At 41.5% G+C, this 21409-nt stretch overlaps 1 protein-coding gene across 5 annotated transcripts; it reads right to left on the bottom strand.

Annotated features, from left to right (window-relative positions):
- Positions 1-3908: 3908 nt before the first annotated feature.
- On the bottom strand, positions 3909-20518 carry yrk (Yes-related kinase). Of its 5 annotated transcripts, XM_053334884.1 has the most exons (14): positions 20403-20518; positions 14014-14057; positions 12838-13081; positions 12062-12164; positions 11141-11239; positions 10848-10951; positions 10574-10723; positions 9827-9991; positions 9001-9156; positions 8126-8305; positions 7182-7258; positions 6840-6993; positions 6525-6656; positions 3909-5200 (listed from the first exon to the last, which is right to left on the bottom strand). In XM_053334884.1, the coding sequence occupies exons 3-14, from the start codon at positions 13073-13075 to the stop codon at positions 4992-4994; spliced, it is 1767 nt and encodes a 588-aa protein (XP_053190859.1). In that variant the 5' UTR covers positions 13076-13081; positions 14014-14057; positions 20403-20518; the 3' UTR covers positions 3909-4991. The 5 variants fall into 5 exon arrangements, with proteins under 5 accessions (XP_053190859.1, XP_053190855.1, XP_053190857.1 ...); XM_053334880.1 differs by lacking the exon at positions 9001-9156; XM_053334882.1 differs by lacking the exon at positions 9827-9991.
- Between the last annotated feature and the right edge of the window lie 891 nt (positions 20519-21409).

Here is a 21409-nt window from a genome sequence, read left to right as displayed (position 1 = left end):
GTTTGTGTGTGTGTGTGTGTGGGAGTTGAACCATGTTTACCTGCCTGTGGCGAGAGCTCTTTCACTTCAGGTGACGATTAGATTAATAGGAGTCGTAAAAGACAGGACCCTTCACTCCAAGGACAAAGTAATGTCTAATTATTTAGTAGCCTGCTGAATAGTGTGAAATATTAAAAGTTGTAAAATATTCTGAAAAAGTCCTCTCACTAAATATTAAAAATAAGAGGTTTTATAGGATATAAAGTAGTCTTTTAAAGGGAAGGCAGCGGAAAGCATGCACGTGTACAATATAACATCTCAGATTTGGAAACATCAGAAGAAACATTTACAATTTGCATCTCAGGTTTAGGCTTCCAGGTATCCTCTGATAAATCAAAGCTATCAGAAGACAACTTTAAACTCAATTCATCCAGATTCTGTCACTGCGAATTGTGTATGTGAATCTGTGCCCTAGAATCAATTTCTTGTGTATTTTGGGATGCATTTCAAGTGCTGAGTAATAATGGCCTGACTCATTCACAACGCTGTAAATTGCCTTTTTCCTGAATGGCAGTAATATATCTGTTGTGAAGAGTTCAAAGAGGAGTTACCAGAATGATCTTCAGATGACATTCACAAAACATCTGTAACCAAAATACAAAAAAAAGCTCTTTGTTGCATTTGACAAATCTTGCACACAGCTAGAAACCAATATCATGAAATGAGATGCTTTGTAGTTCTAAGAAGAAGCCTGAGATTGTTTTTTGAGAATCAGCAGTTGAACAAACTCAATCGCTGGTAGGGTGTTGTTTCTGATTACTGGTGGTGATGTTTTTGGGATGTGGTCTGTACCATGATATAAAAGGTTAATGATAAGATCAAAACAGACCATATATAGCTTATTGCTCTGTCACCATGCTAATGTAAGGTTCCTCTAAACAAATATTAACCATTCAACAGGTTGCACCATCCTGAACATAACTCAAAACTTCCAGAAACACCAGAAAACCAATAGAAGTCATTAAATATACCACACAGCTCAGTGTTTTATGTGTCTATGTGTGTTTGTACATGTGTGTGTATGCTCAAACATGAATATGTGTGTCCATTCTGTCTTCTCCATCTCCATGACGACCTCCATATCAAGAGGACGTCTGACTACGGCAACCTCACATGCTGATAGGCAGAGAGAGAAAACAGGTGATTGGTTGAGCTGTCGGCTGTCATATCAGCAGGGTATATCTTTGTGACACTGCAACACACACACACACACCTGTGCGCACACACACACACACACACACACACACACACACACACACACACACTATGGCTTGTCTGTGCCATCAACCCACACACCTACAAACTGCAGCAAGGCGCAAACAAAAGGTACTTCTACAGCACACGCACGCACACACACACACACACACACACACAGTTTGAAGTACACATGTGCATACATTCACATTCACATGCACACACGCATACACACACACACACACACACACACACACACACACACACAGCTTTGAGATGAGATGTGGTGTGTTAGGTGCGCTGACCCTGCCAATGAGGACAGGAGGAACACCAACGGAGCTAAAAGGCCGTTGCTATGACAACTAGCCCCGCTCATACAGGTAGGAAGCACAATAGGCCTAAGCTGTTATATGTTCACATTCTCTCTGTTTGTCACACACACACAAGGCCGTGCACTCAAGACAAGTCTGACAGACAGCGGCTGCATGCCAAGGTGAGGCCATTTCCTTTTCATTCCAGCATTCAGAGGGTTGAAATTATTCATTATGTCCAAGAGGAACCGCCAATAAGAGAACTCTCTCTTCAACCAACAACTGAGAGAGTGAGACTGTGTGACTGTGAGACAGAGACAGAGAGACAGACAGACAGGCAGGCAGGCAGGCAGGCAGAGCATCACTCTGCATACTAACTGCACCTGCACTAGGGCAGCCTGTGCACGTCTCTGAGGGGCCCTTAAATAACGAACTGTCACTGCCCAGACACTGACATTGACTTCTCTCTCCCTCTCATCTTCTCTCCCTCTCCTCTCTTTCAGTTTCTTAGGCACTCTTTCTTCCTTTGTACCCCCCCACCCCCCACCTCTTCCTCCTCCTCCTCCTCTCTAAACCACAGACAAGAGCTGATAATCACCACCATGAGCATGGTGCGTCTCTCCAGCTAGGCACATGCGCCGGCCCTGTTGCCACTGCAGGATGTGTCGCTGCTGTGTCCTGTCTAAGTGGCCTGACAGCTGCTGGGATGGAAACCCCGGGAGCTGGACGGACGCTCGCAGGGACTCTCAGTGTCTGATGTTCATATGTAAAGCAAACATCTGTATACATCATCAGACCCATGATATATGTGCCACTGGTATGTATATTCATTATTAGAAAAAGAACCATTAAACTCAGCCACAGAGGTACAGCCTGTGGAGACAGCAAATAAACAAGAAAGGATTTGTGTGTGTGTGTGTGTGTGTGTGTGTGTGTGTGTGTGTGTGTGTGTGTGTGTGTGTGTCAGCAGCATGACAGTACCAGAAGAGGTACTGTATACTGTTGCCCTGCCTACACTGTATGTAAGCAATATACAGTGATAATGAGGTTATTAGATGAGGATATGATAATACCCAGAAAAACAGGTGTGGGTACACAGAGTTCATTGCGCACACATTCAATCATATTGCGTGTGTGTGTGTGTGTGTGTGTGGTTGAACATCATCACTTGCCACACACTGCATGCCCACAGAAAAGCCCAGATGATCCAGCAGCACGAGCGGTACGCATGCAGACCCTCCTCAGTTAACGGCACTGACGAGGTTAACATAAAAAAAACTCAAAAAGAAACGTAGCCAGAGGTGCGCAACACAACTGGCTGAGCGGACAGAAAGCAACATTTTTGGTGTTGTGTACACAAGACGCTGCACGCGCACTCACCAAGAAAGGGAAAGAGAGTCTGGGGGCTCGCGCTGCTGGAGCTGCTGCGGTGTCAACGCTGGCTCGCGGGGCTGGCGGTACGCGAGGCTGTCAGTGGCGGGGCTTCACTCCTCTCCTCGCCCGGGTCACGGAGCTCCCTCTCATCTGGGCTGCCCGAGTAGGAAGGAGATAGTCTTCCCACATTAATGTAAACGTTGTGTCCTCCTGCCGTCGCGCGTCACCGTATCGTGCCGCCAACGGAAAAAAACCCCGCTCCTCTGGCTCACATCAATATCTGCACCCACAAAGATGGGAAAGCACAAAAAAAAAATTCAAAACGAAGAGAATTTTTGAAAATAGGGAGACGAGACGTTGGTTCACAGTCTTCTCCTCAGTTAAGGTGCTGACATAACTGCGCTCGAGCGCTGGGCTCCGGTTTTGGTGACAGGCACGGGACTCCCCAATATGCGGGAGGCAAAAATCGACTGTGCGCCCGTGCGTCTCTGCCTCTGCATTTCCAGCTCTCTGTCTCTGGTGCGCCCCTGTCTCTCCGCTGTGCCTCTCCAACGTGCCTGGTTGTCAAAGCCATCCGGGCACCCGTAGCTGGCCTCACTTTACACCTCTGGAATTATGGGAACAGTAGTTTACCGAGGACAGAAAGAGAGGGCGAGTGTGAATGAAGAAGACAGGCAGAGATAGAGTGGGAGGACAGACAATAGTTGCCAGGGATGCCCATTGTATTAATAATATGATACAATTTATATGGTAAAATCTAAGGATACAATTACTGTACTGAATTTGCTCGAAAGTCAAAGATTTTTTTTTTAACCAACTGCTCACTTTTTCTACTCATTTTCTTAAGACTAACTGGAAATAGCGTCCAATTAAAGTAAAATGATAATAATAATAATAATGAGAGATAAAGTAGATTGAGCATGTGATTGGCGTAGTCATTACATGTTACATTAAAGAAAAAAGCATACACATAGAATAAGAGACTTGTCTTAAACAAAGATATCTGATCTTTATTGCAATAACATGTCAAGGGAATTTCAGCATAAAGGTTACATTCTTGTCAAGGAAATACAATAAAAACACTATCTTTCCAAAGACCATACTGACACTGACTTTCCTCCTTTATGTGTAACATTTCACCCTGCCCTCCCAATGGATGAAAACTGTATACATGTTAACTAAATAGTCTTTGTGATGCAGATATATCCAAGTTAAATTAACAACAAAAGAGACGGTTCATTCAAAATTTTCAAAACAATTTATCAGACAAACAAAGAGCATTTCTCACCATCTCTCTGACTGGCTAACACAGTATTGAAGGCACTTAAATCTAAAAACAGCCCATATTTGGAACATAATTGGACACATGTTGATAGTTTGGACATGGATTTGGGATCAGTTAAACAGCCTTTTTTATTTCAAACACCATGAAAAGGTTGAAAATGTTCATGTAATATAGGAGCAGCCATCTTCTTAAATCTCACACAGACATTTGTGGAATGCCTGAACATGATCTATTCAGACACCACACAGGTTCATGAGGTTCATTTAAACATTTTCCAACTGTTGTCTGACAACCTGTTGCGCCTGTGATCCTTTCATATTTAACATATTTACGTCAGATTTGACCCACTAAAGCGCTCTTCTTAGAAAGAGGAATCAAAGGACCTGAACATATATGGCAGCTGAATAGATCATGTACCAACTCGACTGCCCCCACCCCAACACAACCATCTACATCTTCTTTCAGTTCCTTGTTGTCATGGTTACAGAGTAAAGCAACATTACTGCAAGGCCTGAGCAGCAGAGCTCCGACTCTGCTCTTCAACATGGTTGACTGATCTGTCCCAAATGAGCTGCAGTGATCACGAACAAAAAGAGGAACTTGTCTTTAAAAAATTAAACAAGGCAATCATATGTTTCTTTATATTTGTGTGCATGTGTGTGTGTGTGTCACAATAAAAAGCATGTACATGTAAGTCACAATACGCCAGTCGGCATGTTCACGTGTATGTTTCTATGTCTCTGTTTGTCCGGTTATTGCTTCACATCTCTCCGATGTGTGTGCACTTTTCACAGGTTTTCTCCAGGCTGGTACTGCGGCTCTGTGGCAGTGAAGTAATCCTCCAGGAAGGACTGCAGGTACTCGAAAGTGTGCCTCTCATCGGCCTCCCGCCTCCAGCACTGCACCATCAGTTCATGGAGTGAGGAGGGGCAGCCTGGGGCACAGGGCATTCGGTAGCCCCTCTCCACCTGCTCCAACACCTCACGGTTGTTCATGCCTAAAGGAATGGAGAAGGGAGGGGAGGGAGTGAGGGATGTTCAGAGAAAGAGGGTTGGATTAAAAAGCAACATGTTTAAAAGGAAGAGAATTAAAAAAGAGGAAGGAATAAAACTCCCGGAAATCATCAAAACAGTAGTGGTAGAAATGATGCAGGGTAACTCGCGACAATGCTAAGATGATATATTGCAACTATATACATACTTTAAATGCTGCAAGAAAATCCCTCAAAAACATCTAAGCACACTGAACAACTGAAGGAGAAAAAATATTTACAAAATCATTTTAAAAACAGGAATAATCTCTAAATAACATTTGAACCGCTTTATGATCCAAAGAATACAATCAAAAATATGTAATAAAGTGTGAAGTCTTATAAGAACACTGAGCAACATGTTGACATGACATCATTCAAACACTGAACAGCCGTAAACTGGCGACATGCCGGAACATCTGTTTTAGGATTTAGCTGTTTATTTTACACGTCTGTTCTTAATATTCCATATCATGGCATTGTTGTTGCAGTTATTGTAACAATATTAAATATGCTTCTAATCTTATGTGTTTTGCGATCCTTGATTATTCGCCTCATATTTTATGGAATTTGTTATAAGTCTGTCTTATATGTTTGGTAGACTCTGTAAACTGTTTTATGTTGTGTGAGGTGCTGCTATCTTGAGCAGGATTGTCCTGTAAAAGAGCTCTTTAATCTCAGAGAATAAAGATCTTTTTAAATGAATAAAATTATATTATGACATTATAATAGGCGACAGTTCCACATTTAAAACATCTGATGTAGAGGAATGAAAAACTCCCACCTAAAATATCTTTAAAAAATACTATTCATTAATCCATATATTTTGTTCAAACATTAATGATTGAGGTCACTGTATTAATATTATATTAAATTAAATTATTGTGATTTACTGCAGCATTAGTTAAGTGTTCAAATCAATTCTTAAGGCCTTACAATAAAACCAGGAATGTTTGGGCGGGGAAACGGCATGATCTGTGTGCTAATTTGCACAGCAGGGTGGCGGGCGCTTAAGACAGGGAATAAGAAATATGCTGCCCTCCCTCTCCATCTACTTTTGAAGTACTGCTGCCATAAAGTCTCCAGTGGAGCTGCTCAGTGACCAACAACGCTCTGATGCAGTTTGTTCTGGGTGAGAATGTAAGTGAACACACTCTGTTGTCATCTGCAACATGTTTTGATGTTGAATAGCGACAAAATACATAATCCTGGAGAAATGTTACTGCCAAAAGTAATAAACCAGTTGCAACTAAATGAAGATATTTTTAAACAGACAAGAATCATCTGGTACCTGGGTACGGCACACGTCCCTTTGTGATGAGCTCGGTTAGTAGGATGCCAAAGCTCCAGACATCTGACTTGATGGTAAAGCGTCCATACAGTGCAGCTTCTGGAGCCGTCCACTTGATGGGGAACTTCGCCCCTGAAACCATGGCAACACAGTGAAGATGCATAATCATATAATTAGGATAGGTTATATATAAAAATATAGGCATGGAGGCAGAGGCAGACACTCTTAATCATCGCAATGAGGAAGCGTGGCTCTCTGCTTGTGTCTCTCATGCACTCACACATACACAGCTGAGTTACTATCACATCCTGTTACCTTGTCTGGCTGTGTACTCATTGTCCTCGATGAGCCTAGCCAGGCCAAAGTCAGCGATCTTGCACACCAGATTGTCTCCAACCAGGATGTTGGCTGCTCGCAGGTCACGGTGGATGTAGTTCATCCTCTCTATGTACGCCATTCCAGCTGCAATCTACAGTATAGACAAAAAAAGAGCTGAAGGGAGGGCAAGTACATGTGTTCGTCTAGTCTGTCATTTTGTGTCTTTATCTGTGTGTGTCTTTATCTGTGTGTGTCTTTATTTGTGTGTGTGTGTGTGTGTGTGTGTGTGTGTGTGTGTGTGTGTGTGTGTGTGTGTGTGTGTGTGTGTGTTAAACTAACCTGGGCAGCCATGTCCACCAGCTGAGGCAGTTTCAAACCCTGCCCCTCCCCATCTTTTAGAAAGTCCAGCAAACTTCCTGGAAATGAGACAGATGACTAATCTATTACACTTCCTGTGGTTAACATATTGTCTACCAGATACCGCACTGTCTATTGCAGCATAAACAAAATACAGTATGTAATAGTTACCCTCCCATTAGGCTATACAGTATATGCTTCTAAAATCACAAAGAGTGACACATTTCAGTAAATGACTGTATTCCCTTTACCATAGACACATCTAAATTCCAACTTTTGTATCATTTGAATATTAAAGAAATTGTGTGTGGCGAATATTTTGCCTGCTCCTGGCCACCTCCACAGGGAGGTCAAAGGCCCCATGCTTTAACCCTGATCTTCTAATTTAAAACAAGTCTCTCTGGTCACAACATCACCCTTCTGCCAAATTTTCTCTTGCCTTTTTTTCTAAATTTTCAATATTAATACGTATTATACCTGCCAAGGAGTGTTCATTATCAACTGTTTGTCTGCTCTGTGCAGAGCAGAATATCTCTAATTTGCACAGTTTTTTAAATCGTAGAAAGTTATGCCACAGGGAAAAGAACAAGTGATTATTTCTTGGTGCAGGTCTGCATCCAGGCTGTATTAGAAGGACTTCTGAAAACTGTGTGACCAAATTTTTACATGCAAGGATGCAAATGAAGATTTAAAAAAGAATGAAGATATTCTATTATTAAAATAACAAATCAGGAGTACAGTAAAGATGTGCTCTCTCTGATTTATATTTTCATCATTTCATCAAACTACACTTTAAAAAAGACACACTTAATGTCCAATATCCGAGGAGCTCTCTTTTCAGAGTCAGTAAGGTCTCCACCTAACTGCAGTAACTCACACTGTACCTACAGTATGTCACAGGCATGACAGTTTACACAGCCTGATACCTTGGCTCATGAACTCGGTGATAATGTAGATGGGCTCCTCAGACACGACGGCGTAAAGCTGCACCAGCTTGTCGTGGCGGAGTCTCTTCATGATCTGAGCCTCCTCCAGGAAGGCCTCGGGGGACATGGTTCCCGGCTTCAGAGTCTTCACCGCTACCTTGGTGGTGCCGTTCCACATGCCTAGCATACATACAAGAACAAGTTAATACACACACAGTACATGGACACACACAAACAAATACTGTGCAAGCAAACACACCTATTTCTCTGGCATACACACAAGGGAATGGCTTTATATACAGTACATACAACATATACAGGGACACAAACACCCACACACATATGCATTCTGTAAATATTAAAAAAACACAGAAGAACAACGAACTATGCATGTCCAGGCACAGACACAGGGTTGTAATGAGCACATACACACACACACACGCTATAAAAATCCTGATGCATGCAAACCAATGTTATTTTGGAGAGCATGCATGACATGAGACAGGGTGATGTTAGACGGGAGGGATATAGGGAGGTTTACTGGTCTTACATCAACACCAGCAGTACCTGAGTTACATGGACAGGCACAGAGCTCTGCTGACTTCAGGGAGAAACTCTGTATAACTCAGAAACCCACACTGAGATTTAGTCAGGGAAATTGTATTACCACTTTGGCAATAAAATGGCATTAGATGTAACTGTAAATATGCACATCCTTAGATTACCTGACATAGATAGGATAGCCACAGCCAGAGCACCATTAACAGTCTTTGCTACAGGACAGTAGTAACGGACACTGCAGAGGACAATGCTAGACAGACAGTTTTCCCTCTGAGTCTGGAGAGGGTGTCACAAGTCAGAGGTGTCAGTCTCACCCATCCACACGTCCCCGAAACAGCCCTGACCCAGCTTCCTTTGCATGGACAGCGTTTCCCTGGACACCTCCCAGGCATCCCGCCCAAGACCCATGGTGAGCGGGGTGGAGTTGGGGCAGGGCTTGGTCAGGAAATAACACAGCCCATCATTAGAGCCTGTTAGGCAGGGAAGGGAGGGAGTAGTAAAGGAGGGTGAAGATGTAGGAAAAAAGAAGTAAGGAGGGAGGAGCGGGTGATGGAGAATGGGAGTAAAAAGGTGTGGTAATGGGTGAAAAGAAGGAAGAAAGATGGGTTGGGGGTGACAAAAAGATGAGGTGAGATGATGAAACATGCACATGCAACAGCAGGGAAGGAGGGGAACAACTCTGCACACCTGGATGTAAAACACAACCTATTACATTTTAATTTATCAGCCACTGCCTCTGTGTAATTTTATTGTATTCAAAAAATTTTTTTATGGATTTGTTTCTTGGCCACATTATTTATTCAACGCATACATTTTAAAAACATGTCCAGACAACAGCTAACTACTATATGTGTGTTGTCTATGACTGTGGGTTCCAATCCACATGTATTTTTTGTTGCAGCTAAAGGCAGACACTCTGAACAATACAGACAGATAAACAGAGATTTACAGTGTGTCTGTATGAGAGCACACAAGTGTCTTCACACCAGAAATCCTTACTGATGTTCTTGTCAACTGAACACAGCCTAGACTGAGGTATACTATACAGGATGTATTGGCTCTTGTTTTAATCCTTTTTTTTATCCAGGTTTGCTCCAGCTGTCACCTTCCCCCCCTGCGAAACAGTCCCACCAGTCCTACCCATCCAGACTTCTCCAAACTGGCCGTTGCCCAGTTTCTTAATCAGCTGGAGGGATTCACGGGGAATCTCCCACATATCCTTGGTCTTCACCGATAAATCAGCCAGCTTAGGCATGCCCCGCTTACAGCTGCCAATCAAACGGCAGCACAGTCCCGCTGCTCTCTCTGAGAGAGAGTGGAGAGACAACAGGCAGGCAAAGGAAAAAAAGAAAAACAAGAAAAAGGCAGCAAATGCGATTAAGAAAGAACAAGACAAGTTGCTCATGTGCTTCTGCAACTGACAAGTAATCCAAAAACTGAGGCACAAATGCACAAGGAAAATTCAGCAAAACAGACTTTAAAACACATTCTGAGCAGCAGCATCATGTACAGATACAAAAAAAGCAGTGATATACAGCAGCAAAAAAGTGTTATCAATCAATATGTCAGAGCTGCTTTGCTATATCAGCACAAGCCACTAGAGGGCAGATTTACACTGACAGAGAGCAGAGGAAGTGAAGGGTGTGAACCCTGTTTGTTTGACCAACTCTGAGCAAAGCTTGAAGTCACTGAGTCAAAGTATGAATTACGAAAAGACAGAATGAGACTTGAATTCTCTCTTGCAGTTGAGCAGAGAAAGATAATAAATCCAAATAAATTTAAGAAGGACAGACTTTGAAACATGAAGATGCATTGGCAGAACAAAACTGTTTCTTTACTCTGTAGAAGGAGAAGAAAAAAAGAGTATGAATCCATGTTCCTGTGTACCTGTGTAGTGCTCCACCAGCTGTGGCACGGTATCAAACTGTGATCTCGTGGTAATATAGTAGCCACCATTGTCCAGTTTGCGGATCTTATAGTGCTTGACGTGCTCTCCCTTGGCATCGTCCCAGTCACGGATAGAAAGAGAGTAAGCACCTGATGGGTGGGAAGGAGGAGAGAGTCAAAAAGAGAGAAAAATTAAAAGCTTGTACATATGTAGAGTAGTAAGCCTCTGTTCAGTGTTTGTGTGTCTATATACAAGTGTGTGTGGTCTCCTCACCTTTTGTGGTCTCACTTTCTCGTATGAGAAAAGTTCCCCTCTGGTTGCCATGGCCCAGCAGCTGTCTTTCCGCATCCTTCCTCCCCATCTTCCCAAAATACCACCTGTCACCATGACAACAACATCCAGGTCACCACAGCAGCACATACTTTGACCTCCACCCCACAAGACCACATGTCAAACAATAATAAATGTCTTTTTTTAAAACATATGAACTCTAACACAAGAGCAGCATAGCTTTCTTTTATGTGTGAGTGTGTGATGTGTGTGTGTGTTTGTGTTTGTGCACTCACTCTTCGGCTTGTATGGAGTCAACAGGAGCTACATAGTTGGAGGGGATATAACCTGAGTTGCCAGTGTCCAAAGATCGAGCCTCCCACCAGTCGCCCTCTCTGAAAAACATAAATAGCAAATAACATGCATGATGACATTTTCTTGTATACACAGAGCAGGTCACATATACTGTGTTTTAGAACATCTGGGGTAAGTGGACAGTCAGCACATAGTCTAATATATTACAAAATACAAGGTTTATGCTTCACTTTCTTTTTTCAAGTTAGAAAAATAAAGTATAACAGCACAAAAGGCCTTATTTATTACACCTTAGGTGTGAAATGTGCAGAAATTGCTGACCAGTCTAAAAATAATCTAATTTGTAAATTCCTAAGTTTCACTTTTTTAATAAGCGGATTGTCATCACTTACGTACTCTATTATTATGGCCATACTTTTTAATTTTTAGGATTCTAATATTAAACTTGTTATTCTATACTGTGTGTTTGTGTGTGGTAGACGAATAAAGTTCTTTGAATTGAGCTGAATAAAACTAAACTGCAGAATAAATTATGTCTTGTCTTGTTTGGAGTAACTGTAATTGTGGCGACGTGTAAACATACCACGACAACAGGTTGCCACAAACCCAAATTCAAATATTTTCATAAAAACTGATTTTCGGTTTTCAGCACGCTGAAAACTGAAATACATGCTTGTCAATATCACCAGGCAGCAAATGAGACCTCCGACAGTTCACAGTGCTAATGGATGACATTTAATTGCAGCCTCTAGCATTTAATGTATGCAAACAAAAATAATTACCTTTGGGAGTCATAACTGAACTCATTTAACACTGATCATATATACATTTTGTGGTTGTTTTCACCATTTGTAAACAGATGTGATTATAATATAGCTGTGTTAATATCCATTTGTACTCACGTGTTGTTGATGATCTGAAATTTCTCTCCTTTCTGGAAAGTGAGGTCATCTTCTGTGCGAGCATCATAATCATACAGAGCTATGAAGAGCGTGACTCCACCACCTGCACATGAATATGCAAAAACACACAGACACACCCAAATACACACACATAAAACAAGAAAAAGAGGAATAAGTTTCCAGTTATACATTTCACTGAATGTTAACAATCACCTAGAGTTGTTGCTATTTTATATGGTTTAAAATGTTTTAATGCTTAAATACAACAACTCAAGAAGGCCAACTAAAGAGAAGGAATGTTTTATGTCCAAAACAATATTTGATTTTATATAAATCCTTTATGTATGTACACATATATACATAGTTTTGTTGTTTTTTCACTTGTTTTGCCTGGTTGTACTGAGGACTGTGTGTATGTGCAGACTACGCTTAATTGACATTTGCTTTATCCTCTAGTTACTGTTGTCGTGGGTGAAGTTACACCTTTATCATTCTTACTTGTTCATGAAGTTTGCTCTGCCCAACTTAAACCTGACCAGAGGTCTAATTAGCCAGAACAAGTGAAAACACCTGTGTAATATCATGATGATATCATACATATCATGTGATATCAAAATTACAATAATGTTTTTTTCTTATTTTAATGACACATTTCAAGACACTTAACCTGCATGTAAGGTATATTGTAAAATTAATATAAGAGGATACAAGACCATTTTACTTGGATCTCCTGTACACACATACATACACACCCACCCACACATCCACAAACCTACATGTTACACCTCCAGGCCGCTGCTGCGTGCTGGCATTGGGGAAGATGCTACTGGATGAGAAACCCTTGTTGAAGTCTGGGATGCTCTGAGTGGGGTCAGGACAGTAACGCCCCTGAGTCAAGCCTGCAGACAACCCTCCACCCGCGTTGTTAAGAGTCAGATCTGTAATGTCTACTGCTGCTGCTGATGTTGTTGCTGCTTTGGCGGACTTCTTCTGCTTGCAACAGGCACACCCCATAATAACCTGTACAGAGACAGCATCTGTGAAAACTGCAGCAGTAAAAGTACACACCAAAACTTCCAATGTGTCAATGTCAGTTTTCTTCTCTCTGCTGCAATAATAGTGATTCAAGCTGTGTGCACACTTCATAAAAGCCTATTTTTAATGTACTTGCTTTTAGGTTAGTTTGGAATAAAAAAGAAGATGGAATATGAAAAACTAAAAAAGCACAGTCTGTTTAAAGTGATTTAGTATTTCACATCCATAAAGTAGGGGAGCTAAAAATAGACTTTTTTTAATGGTCAACATTGAAAGGCCAAGATGCTCTGACTTTTATGCGCTTGATTGAGTCCAAAAACAAAAACATCACATCCTACATGTCCCATAATAATAATTTTAAAACCCTCTTTCAAACTCCACATTCACAGTTTGAAATGCAAGCTTTCCACTAAAACCCAACCTATTATTTCAAATTATTAAAAGCCACAGAGACATTACATTTCACTGGCTGAGTGCTCCTTGTGACGGGTAAACAGAGCCATACGTATGTGTAAAATTTGTGGAGTGCCCCTTTAATTACTGCAATTACTGAACTACTTAATTAAATACAGAACTAAATCTGGTGGCTTATCATTAGATTGAGAATAAATAAATTGAGGTTACTAAAAGTAATTGATCTGCCTTAATTGCTGCCTACGTGAGCGAAACCTGAGACTTCACCAGAACCTGATAGAAAATGAAAGTGACACGCATTAACAGCATGCAAGAGGTCACTGTGGTGGAAAAAAATAGAGAGAACTGTGAAGAGAGAAGTTAAAACTTTAAATAAAGAACATAACTTCCCTGAAGCAGGAGGGGAAGGCGGAAGAACGAAAGGGAGGTGGGGGTGGGGGTGGTGGTGAACGTAAAGGCAGGAAGGTGGAGAACACAGCAGGAGAAGTTAACTTTTTCCTCACCTGATGTCTTCCTCTGTCAGATCATCTGTCAATCACCATCGCCACTGGAAGAAAAAAAACAAAAGAGGGAAAGAGAGGGAAAAGGTGAGTGACAAGGGTCTGAATAAGAGAGTGGGGCAAGAGAGGAATGAGTGGCAGAGAACCAGAGAGGGAAAAGGTGGTGAAGAATGTGAGAGAAGGGTTCAAGAGCAGTAAAGCGTGAATAAAGAGACGCGTGAAGGGAGACGCGAGGAGACAGAGGAGTTTCGAAAAAAAACAGAGACAGCTCAAGATAAGGAAAGACAGAGAGATGTGAGGTTACCCACTTCCCTTTTGCTTTGCAGTTTCGAGAGGTGTTCAGTCACTCTCTCTGGTCAACGGCTATGTGTGTGTGTGTGAGTTTGGGTTTGTGGTGAAATAGATCATAAATGTCATCATTAGACAAGGGTAACTGACTCCAAGTGACAGTCACTGACAATGTGAAATGCATTTCACAGAGATCAGTGTCTCGATGTGCACACATGTACACAATCCTGACTTCCAGTTTTGAGCAAACCGCATTGTTTCAATACAACGTGTGTTGACAAAGCAAATGCCAGGGCCAAGGACATCAAGAGGAAATAACATACAGACAAGACTGTAAAACATTTTAATTGTGTACTGAGATGCCGGCACGCTATCCATCAACGTAAGCAAGGTGATCCGTCACTTACTTCTTCATAGAAATCACAAACTTTCCTGCTAAGCGCCCTCCTTACTCAACAGCACCCTTCAGGGCAAAGGTTAAATACTCAGTTTTAGTTTTATAAGGTGCACCAAGTTCAGAAAGATGTATTTTGATACAGCAGTCCAGCAATAGATCATATCTTCATGAATGTTATTATGTTTAGTTGTTGTTGAAGCCATTTTTTAAAAGGTGATGATTCAACTACAACCGAGAACAAGCCAATTCATCAATTAGTCGCTCGACAGAAAAATAATGGACAATTATTTTGCTGATTGATTCATTGTTAAAGTCATTTTTATAGCACAAAGGAAAGCTCCAGGAACTCTAAAAATGTGAGGATTTTCTGCTTTTCTTTGTCATATGTAATAGTTAACTGAAATCAATCAGTAATTTGACCTGGAAATTGTTAAGAGAAGTTTCACTATTTTTATTTTGTAGACCAAACAAAATGAATGGACAATTCAAATCAAACAAGATGGAGAATTAGAGTGGACAAAATATTAGAAACACCTTTAATTTTAATAAAAATAAAAGCGAACATCACCACAGACTCCAGAACAACCGTGATGTTGAATGAACTCTTTAAAACTGTTTCAGCCTCATTTAACATTATAACCTCATGACAGCAGAATTCATTGCAGGACTGTAGAATTAGATGGCCTTAGTTTTAGCTTGGTGTATCGAACAACTGAGTGTAGTAACAGTGGCCCTGGGATTCAAACTGGCAACCTTTCAAGCTGACTAAACTCCAGTCTGCAGCCACCCCACCTACTGAGGAATGTGAGGGAAGTCACACACAGGAAGAACAATACAGGTTATGGCAGCCAGCGACAAAAAAACAAAGGTAATTCACTTGCATTATAAAAAAAAAAAAAAACAGAGCTCCCAATGAGCAGAGTCAGCTTTGTTCCATCGACACCACATATTCCCAGAAATTCCTCTCAAGCTTTAAAGCAACACAAGCTATTATGAGCCTCGTCCAGGAGAGTCTGTTGCTCACCCAGAGCAAAATATGCAAAAATGTAACGTGCGCAGGAGCTCGCACGCACACACACACTCATTCACTATCAGGTCAGCCATCAGGAGAGCTACAGGAAGTTAGCACTGTTAGAGTTTCCTGTCCACCCTTCTGATGGCTCCCCCCTTTTCCTGGAAACTGAGGACAGAGTCCATCCATACACACACACACACACACACACAGACACACACACGCCTGAAGCAGCTGCAGTGGCACAAACACTCCAACACACACTACTCTTTCCTCTCTGTTGCTGTTTTTCTCTTCTCGTGTTCTCCCTCCTCCCTGCCCGCACCACTCCAACAATAACCTTTCGTATTCCCTCTGTCCACCAGTCCGCTGCACCTGATCCACTTTCTTTCACTCTGTGATAAACCTCAAAAAAGAGAAGTGACAGGGTGTGAAGAAGGCCTCTTTCCTTTCAACCTAATCTATCATCTGCCCTTTTCTCTCATCTCTTCCCTCTCTTTGCGTTTCTACGATTGGCAGATGACCACAGGATATGAATTCAGACACACAGACATACAGTCACTGTTGCTCCATTGGGTCCCTGTTCTCTCTAACTTGCCTGTCTACTTCTCTGCACACAAAAACTGTGCTGCAACATAAATAGCACAGCATAATTGAGTTGAACTGAGGTGTTCACATACGCAACGACAAAGCACATTTTAACATTTAAGCCACTGGACAAAGGTTTCACCATGCACGTATGCACAGTGAGCTAAAAAAAACACATACTGGTATTGCTACTTCACTGCTTATCATGCAGAGTAATTTAAGGACCTTCTAAGTTCCTCTTTGCCACCTGAAACCAAGTAACGAAAATGAGATGTACACACATATAGCGTTCCGTTTAGGATAGAATTAAACCAGAAATTCCTTATTTTAAAGGGCGCAAGTTTGAAATGGTTTCCTTCAGTGAGACATAAAGGTGTGTATATGGTGTGCAATTTATACAGTGACTGTTACAACTGTATTTGTCTGTCAATTTCTTCAAATTTGCATGTGGTTCAGCAATACTGACAAAAAACAAAGACTTTGTAAAGTATTTCCCCTGTTTGCTGTGTGAAAACTAAACTTCTCTTCACTGTCTGACTGCTGACCGTCACAACAGACTTTCATTAGCTGTTTGGCAAGCGTTGACAAAGAAATAATTTTAATACCCCGTGAAACAGAAGTGGCTTCCTCTGGTGAGGAGAAGTGCGGTGTTGGTTTGCGATAACTGTCTACTACAAGAGCTCTTTTATACCATAGACCAGCACTTGTTATTCAGTAGATTTTGGCTAAGCATTCATGTCAATGTCTTTGTGTTTGTGTTGTTAAGACAATATCATTGTTACCCAAGTTTAAAAAAAAAGGTTATTTTCTCTTCTATCACCGGTTGTATGAAGTTATGCAAATCATTTTGGTTTTATTTACGCTGGTTTTGAAATGTCCTCCTCCGTCACAGCACAATGGCGACATAGCTATCGATAGTATTCACTGGAATTTCTTTATACTGAGGAAATCATTCCTGTGAAAGGTCAAGTGTAACGTAGACACTTACACTGTTAAGACAAGTTTACATTTATTTTATTTACCACACGGCTAGTTTGGTGTAATTCATCTTAGTACAGATGGAGTAGCTGTAATAAAATTCAAATTCTGAAATGTAATGTGTTAATATTTGAAGTACCATAAATTAAATATACTTTGCCTCCATCGTATTGAAGTGAAGGCAGAAATCTTTAAGATGAATGTGTCAAAAATCTGGACAAATGAAACTCAAATTATCTGCATGGTTTGGTTTTACTAGAGGTGAGAAAATATGCTCTTTAAAGATTTGGGTGACCATCTTAGAAAAAAAAAATCACAGAAGAGTAAATTGAAGAATATTTTGTACACAATATAAGGAAACAAAGAAATTCTACAAAGCATCAACTTGCATTCTGTGCACTCTTATAAAAATTACAATAACATCACCCTCACCGTCGTCACACTCACAAACACCCGAATCCAAGTGACACACCCTTTCCTGCACTGTGGACTGCAGATAAGCGCTCCCAGTGGGGGAATTCACCACCAGAACACATTGAAAAACAAATACACACACATACACACGATTGTTCACATCTGTAGAGTTTCTGTGCTTTCACTCCAGATCAGGTTTCCTCTCCTCCTTCTTCTCATCTCTTAATTTCTTCAGTTCTTACCTTTCATTTCTGGCCTTACTCCCCTGTCTTTCTGCCTGACTCTGACTCCCGCATTTGCAGGAAGCCCCACAGGATGCAGAGTGTGAGTGGGGCAGGGATGATAGGACAATGGGAAGCAGGCTGTCACCAAACCCTCACACACATAACATACACAGAAATGAGAGGGAGAAAACTGGAGGGGGGGATAGAAGGGGGGGATGGAAAAGTAAGGTGGCTCGGTCATCAGGACGTCCTGTTTCCACATGATGTCGTCATGTCCTCCAGATACAGACTAAGGAGGCTTTAAGGAATGCATTCATCAACTTGTACATGAAATGAGTTACAGACACTTTTTGAAGTGTTTGGGGGTTAAGGGACCAACAAGAAGCAGAAGTCAAGCTACAAAACAGAACATGACAGATTCATCAGACCAGCCCATCCAGAGGTGGCCCAGGGTCCCAACATCAGGCTTTCTAAGGTTGCCGCTCATCTTGGTCAAACATTCAACTGTCACAGCCCTCAGCTGCTTGGTGGGAAAGCTCTGTGACCGTAACCGCCATTACTGCCCCCCCCCCCCCACCCACCCACCCACCCCACACACACACACACACACACACACACTAAAAAAAACTAACCACGCCTCCTTCCTTCCTGCCTAGCCCTGAGGCTAAAGACAGGAACTGACCTCGTAAAGAAACAGGAAGTGATGAAGTCCGGCCTTGGACAGCCTAATCGCGTTTTTTCCCCTATCCGACCCTCAAAATTCCACGACAACTCAGTCTTAACACAAACACACAAGCCTCCATTCCCTTGAAACAAGTGGTGGAACAAACAATCTATTCTGATCATAGAGGATGGAGGTGTCATTATACAACCTCCACCTATACAGACAATCATGATGGAGTAAACACCTACACCAGCCAGAGCCACAGAAGCACCTCAGACAGACGGACATGTTGAGGATACATGCAGCCTTGCCTTTTCCTCAAGGTGGCTTCCTGCAGGCGTACTGCCAGATAAATCAGCCACATTAAATAAAAGAATAAGCTTCTTCTGAGGCAAATATCTTACATAGTCTGAGAGAGATGAGATCTTCATCCACAGTGAAAATCCATCACACATTTGAAAAGTGTGCAGCAAAAACACAACACTTGACCCCACACCACACAATCAACTAATCCAGACCCTATAATTTAGCCTACTCTTTGACCTTTTGACTTTATGGATGAAACATAGTCGTTCTGTTACAAAAACTGTACAAATAATAGCCATGTCAATAACAAAAGTCTTTCATTTGAGGAAATAGCATCTCATGGTTTCTACTCTTTCGATATTGCAATATTGGTATTTTGATGTCCAAACTTCAGCATTTCTGGTCCCCATCCAGCAAAAGAGTGGAAGTATTAGATGCCGCACTTGATTAACCACTTCTCAGAAGCAACTGCAACAAACTTCCTTTTATTTTAACTGTGGCAAGGCAAACTTTTAACAGTAAGAATTTGAGAAATAAAAATAAAACCCAAACATTAAAACATACAATTAACCCCACACCCCCACCCCACTACTAGTAATAAAAATGTTAAAAATTAAAAATAAAAACAAAGTGCAGAAAAATAGAAAGAATAGGACATTAAATATAAGGTTGTAGCATTAAATAATGATTTGATTTGCTTTCAAATCATTAAAAGGACATGCAGTGCAAATGTAAGATTAAAATTTAAAGTGCTTTAAAAAAGCTCAATCATAAGCACAGGAGAAGAGAAATGTTTTTAACCTGGATTTAAAACAGTTGGGGCTGATTTCAGTTCTGCTGGTAGTTTGTTCCAGTTGTGTGCAGCATAACAGCTAAAAGCTGCTTCACCATGTTTAGTTTGAACTCTGGGCTCAACTATCTGACCTGAGTCAGTAGATCTCAGAGCTCTACTGGGTTTATATTCTACTAACATGTCATTCATATATTCTGGACCTAAACCATTCAGTGATTTGTAGACCAGTAGCAGAACTATAAAATCTATTCTATAGCTAACTGGGAGCCAGTGTAAAGACTGTGCACTCTAAAGTTACCCAATTATCACAAACAATGAAATCAACAGAGCTCTCATCGTTTAACTGACAAAGAGGGGTGTAGGAGGCACTGAGGTGGCTGTGGGCTGCTAAAAAAAACCTCACCTAGATTCGTTTGTTACTTTCAGTGTCCCTGTATCTATTCTGTTCATTCTATAGCCTAGACTCTGCTACAGAGATGGTGCCTGTGGGCGACTTCCTCCACGCATACCCAAAGTGAAAAAGTTTTTTTTTTCTTCTTCATTTAACAGACATTGTAGGAATAATACTTTCCCATATTTCATGTATTATTCAGCAGATTCCCACTGTCAGCTGAGTGAATCATCAGCTGTTCTGATAAAAACAACAAACTCACCCATATCTTTGCTCATTTTAACACTTAAATATTCATTTTTTTAGTTAGTAAGTGATGGAACAGAGTAAAACTCACCGGGCGCGAAAATCAATCGTCGTTATACCTGACAGCCGCGCGGGGACCTGGACCAATATCTGAGGAGTCCGGTGGCTCTCGGGGCGCACGGAGAAAAGCCGCGCGCTGCTCAGCAGAGCAAACGAGAAGATGTGAGCGCGCGCCTCGTCCGGAAACCACGGCGAGTGGACGAATGGCGTGCACAACGAGGTCCACCCCAGAGGGACGCGAGCGCGCAGAGAAGACGTATTCAATTTAATAGGCTGGCTAATGTATGTGCTTATCTTAAATGCTCACAAAATGACGCTGTTGCACATTATTTACGAGAAACACAGCAGCAACAGTTAACATCCTGAAGCCTTACTTACATGGATTTGAGAGTCCCTCACAATTTAATAAACCGGTATATAACACAAAATGTGTTTTTATTGCACTCACCAGGTCACACGGGTGGAGTAGGTTGGAGTTACCAATTTGAAATCAAAACCTTACACAAGAGTACATAAATGCACCTTAGTAGTCAGTAGTGTAATTACTTGAAACACACAAGTTCAGTCTACATACTGGTGCAGTCTGGATGAGTTTGTTGCCTGACTGAAGTGCAAGTGCAGGGTGAGATGCGACGCATTTAGTTGTGAACTACAGGAAAACCGTATCGTCATATGTGTGACATCCGCGTAATAAATTAGTCGTGCTGCATGAGAGCATGTCAGAAACTGTCAGAAAGTCTCCAAGTGCTTCTAGATGCCATGTCACATTTGATCGCATGTTGATTTGACAGATAAAGGTGTTTTGCCAAATAAGCTACCATCATCTACAGCCACTACATGCACTTTCAGCTGTAACCGGAAAGCAGAACAAGCCTTTATGTATTTTTAACATTATTTTAATAGTTGCTGACTCAAAGTGAACTGTAGTCTTTGTCGCCATCGTCTGGTGTGTCCATGCAACTGTCCATACAAGTTCGGGTTCATGTCCAGCTGCCTTGTGTTTCTTTGGGGGGGGGACTTAACTCTCAAAATACATAT

The sequence above is a fragment of the Scomber japonicus genome, chromosome 15, assembly GCF_027409825.1.
Source record: "Scomber japonicus isolate fScoJap1 chromosome 15, fScoJap1.pri, whole genome shotgun sequence".
Classification (NCBI taxonomy): Eukaryota; Metazoa; Chordata; class Actinopteri; order Scombriformes; family Scombridae; genus Scomber; species Scomber japonicus.
This window is presented reverse-complemented; position numbering and strand designations above follow the sequence as displayed.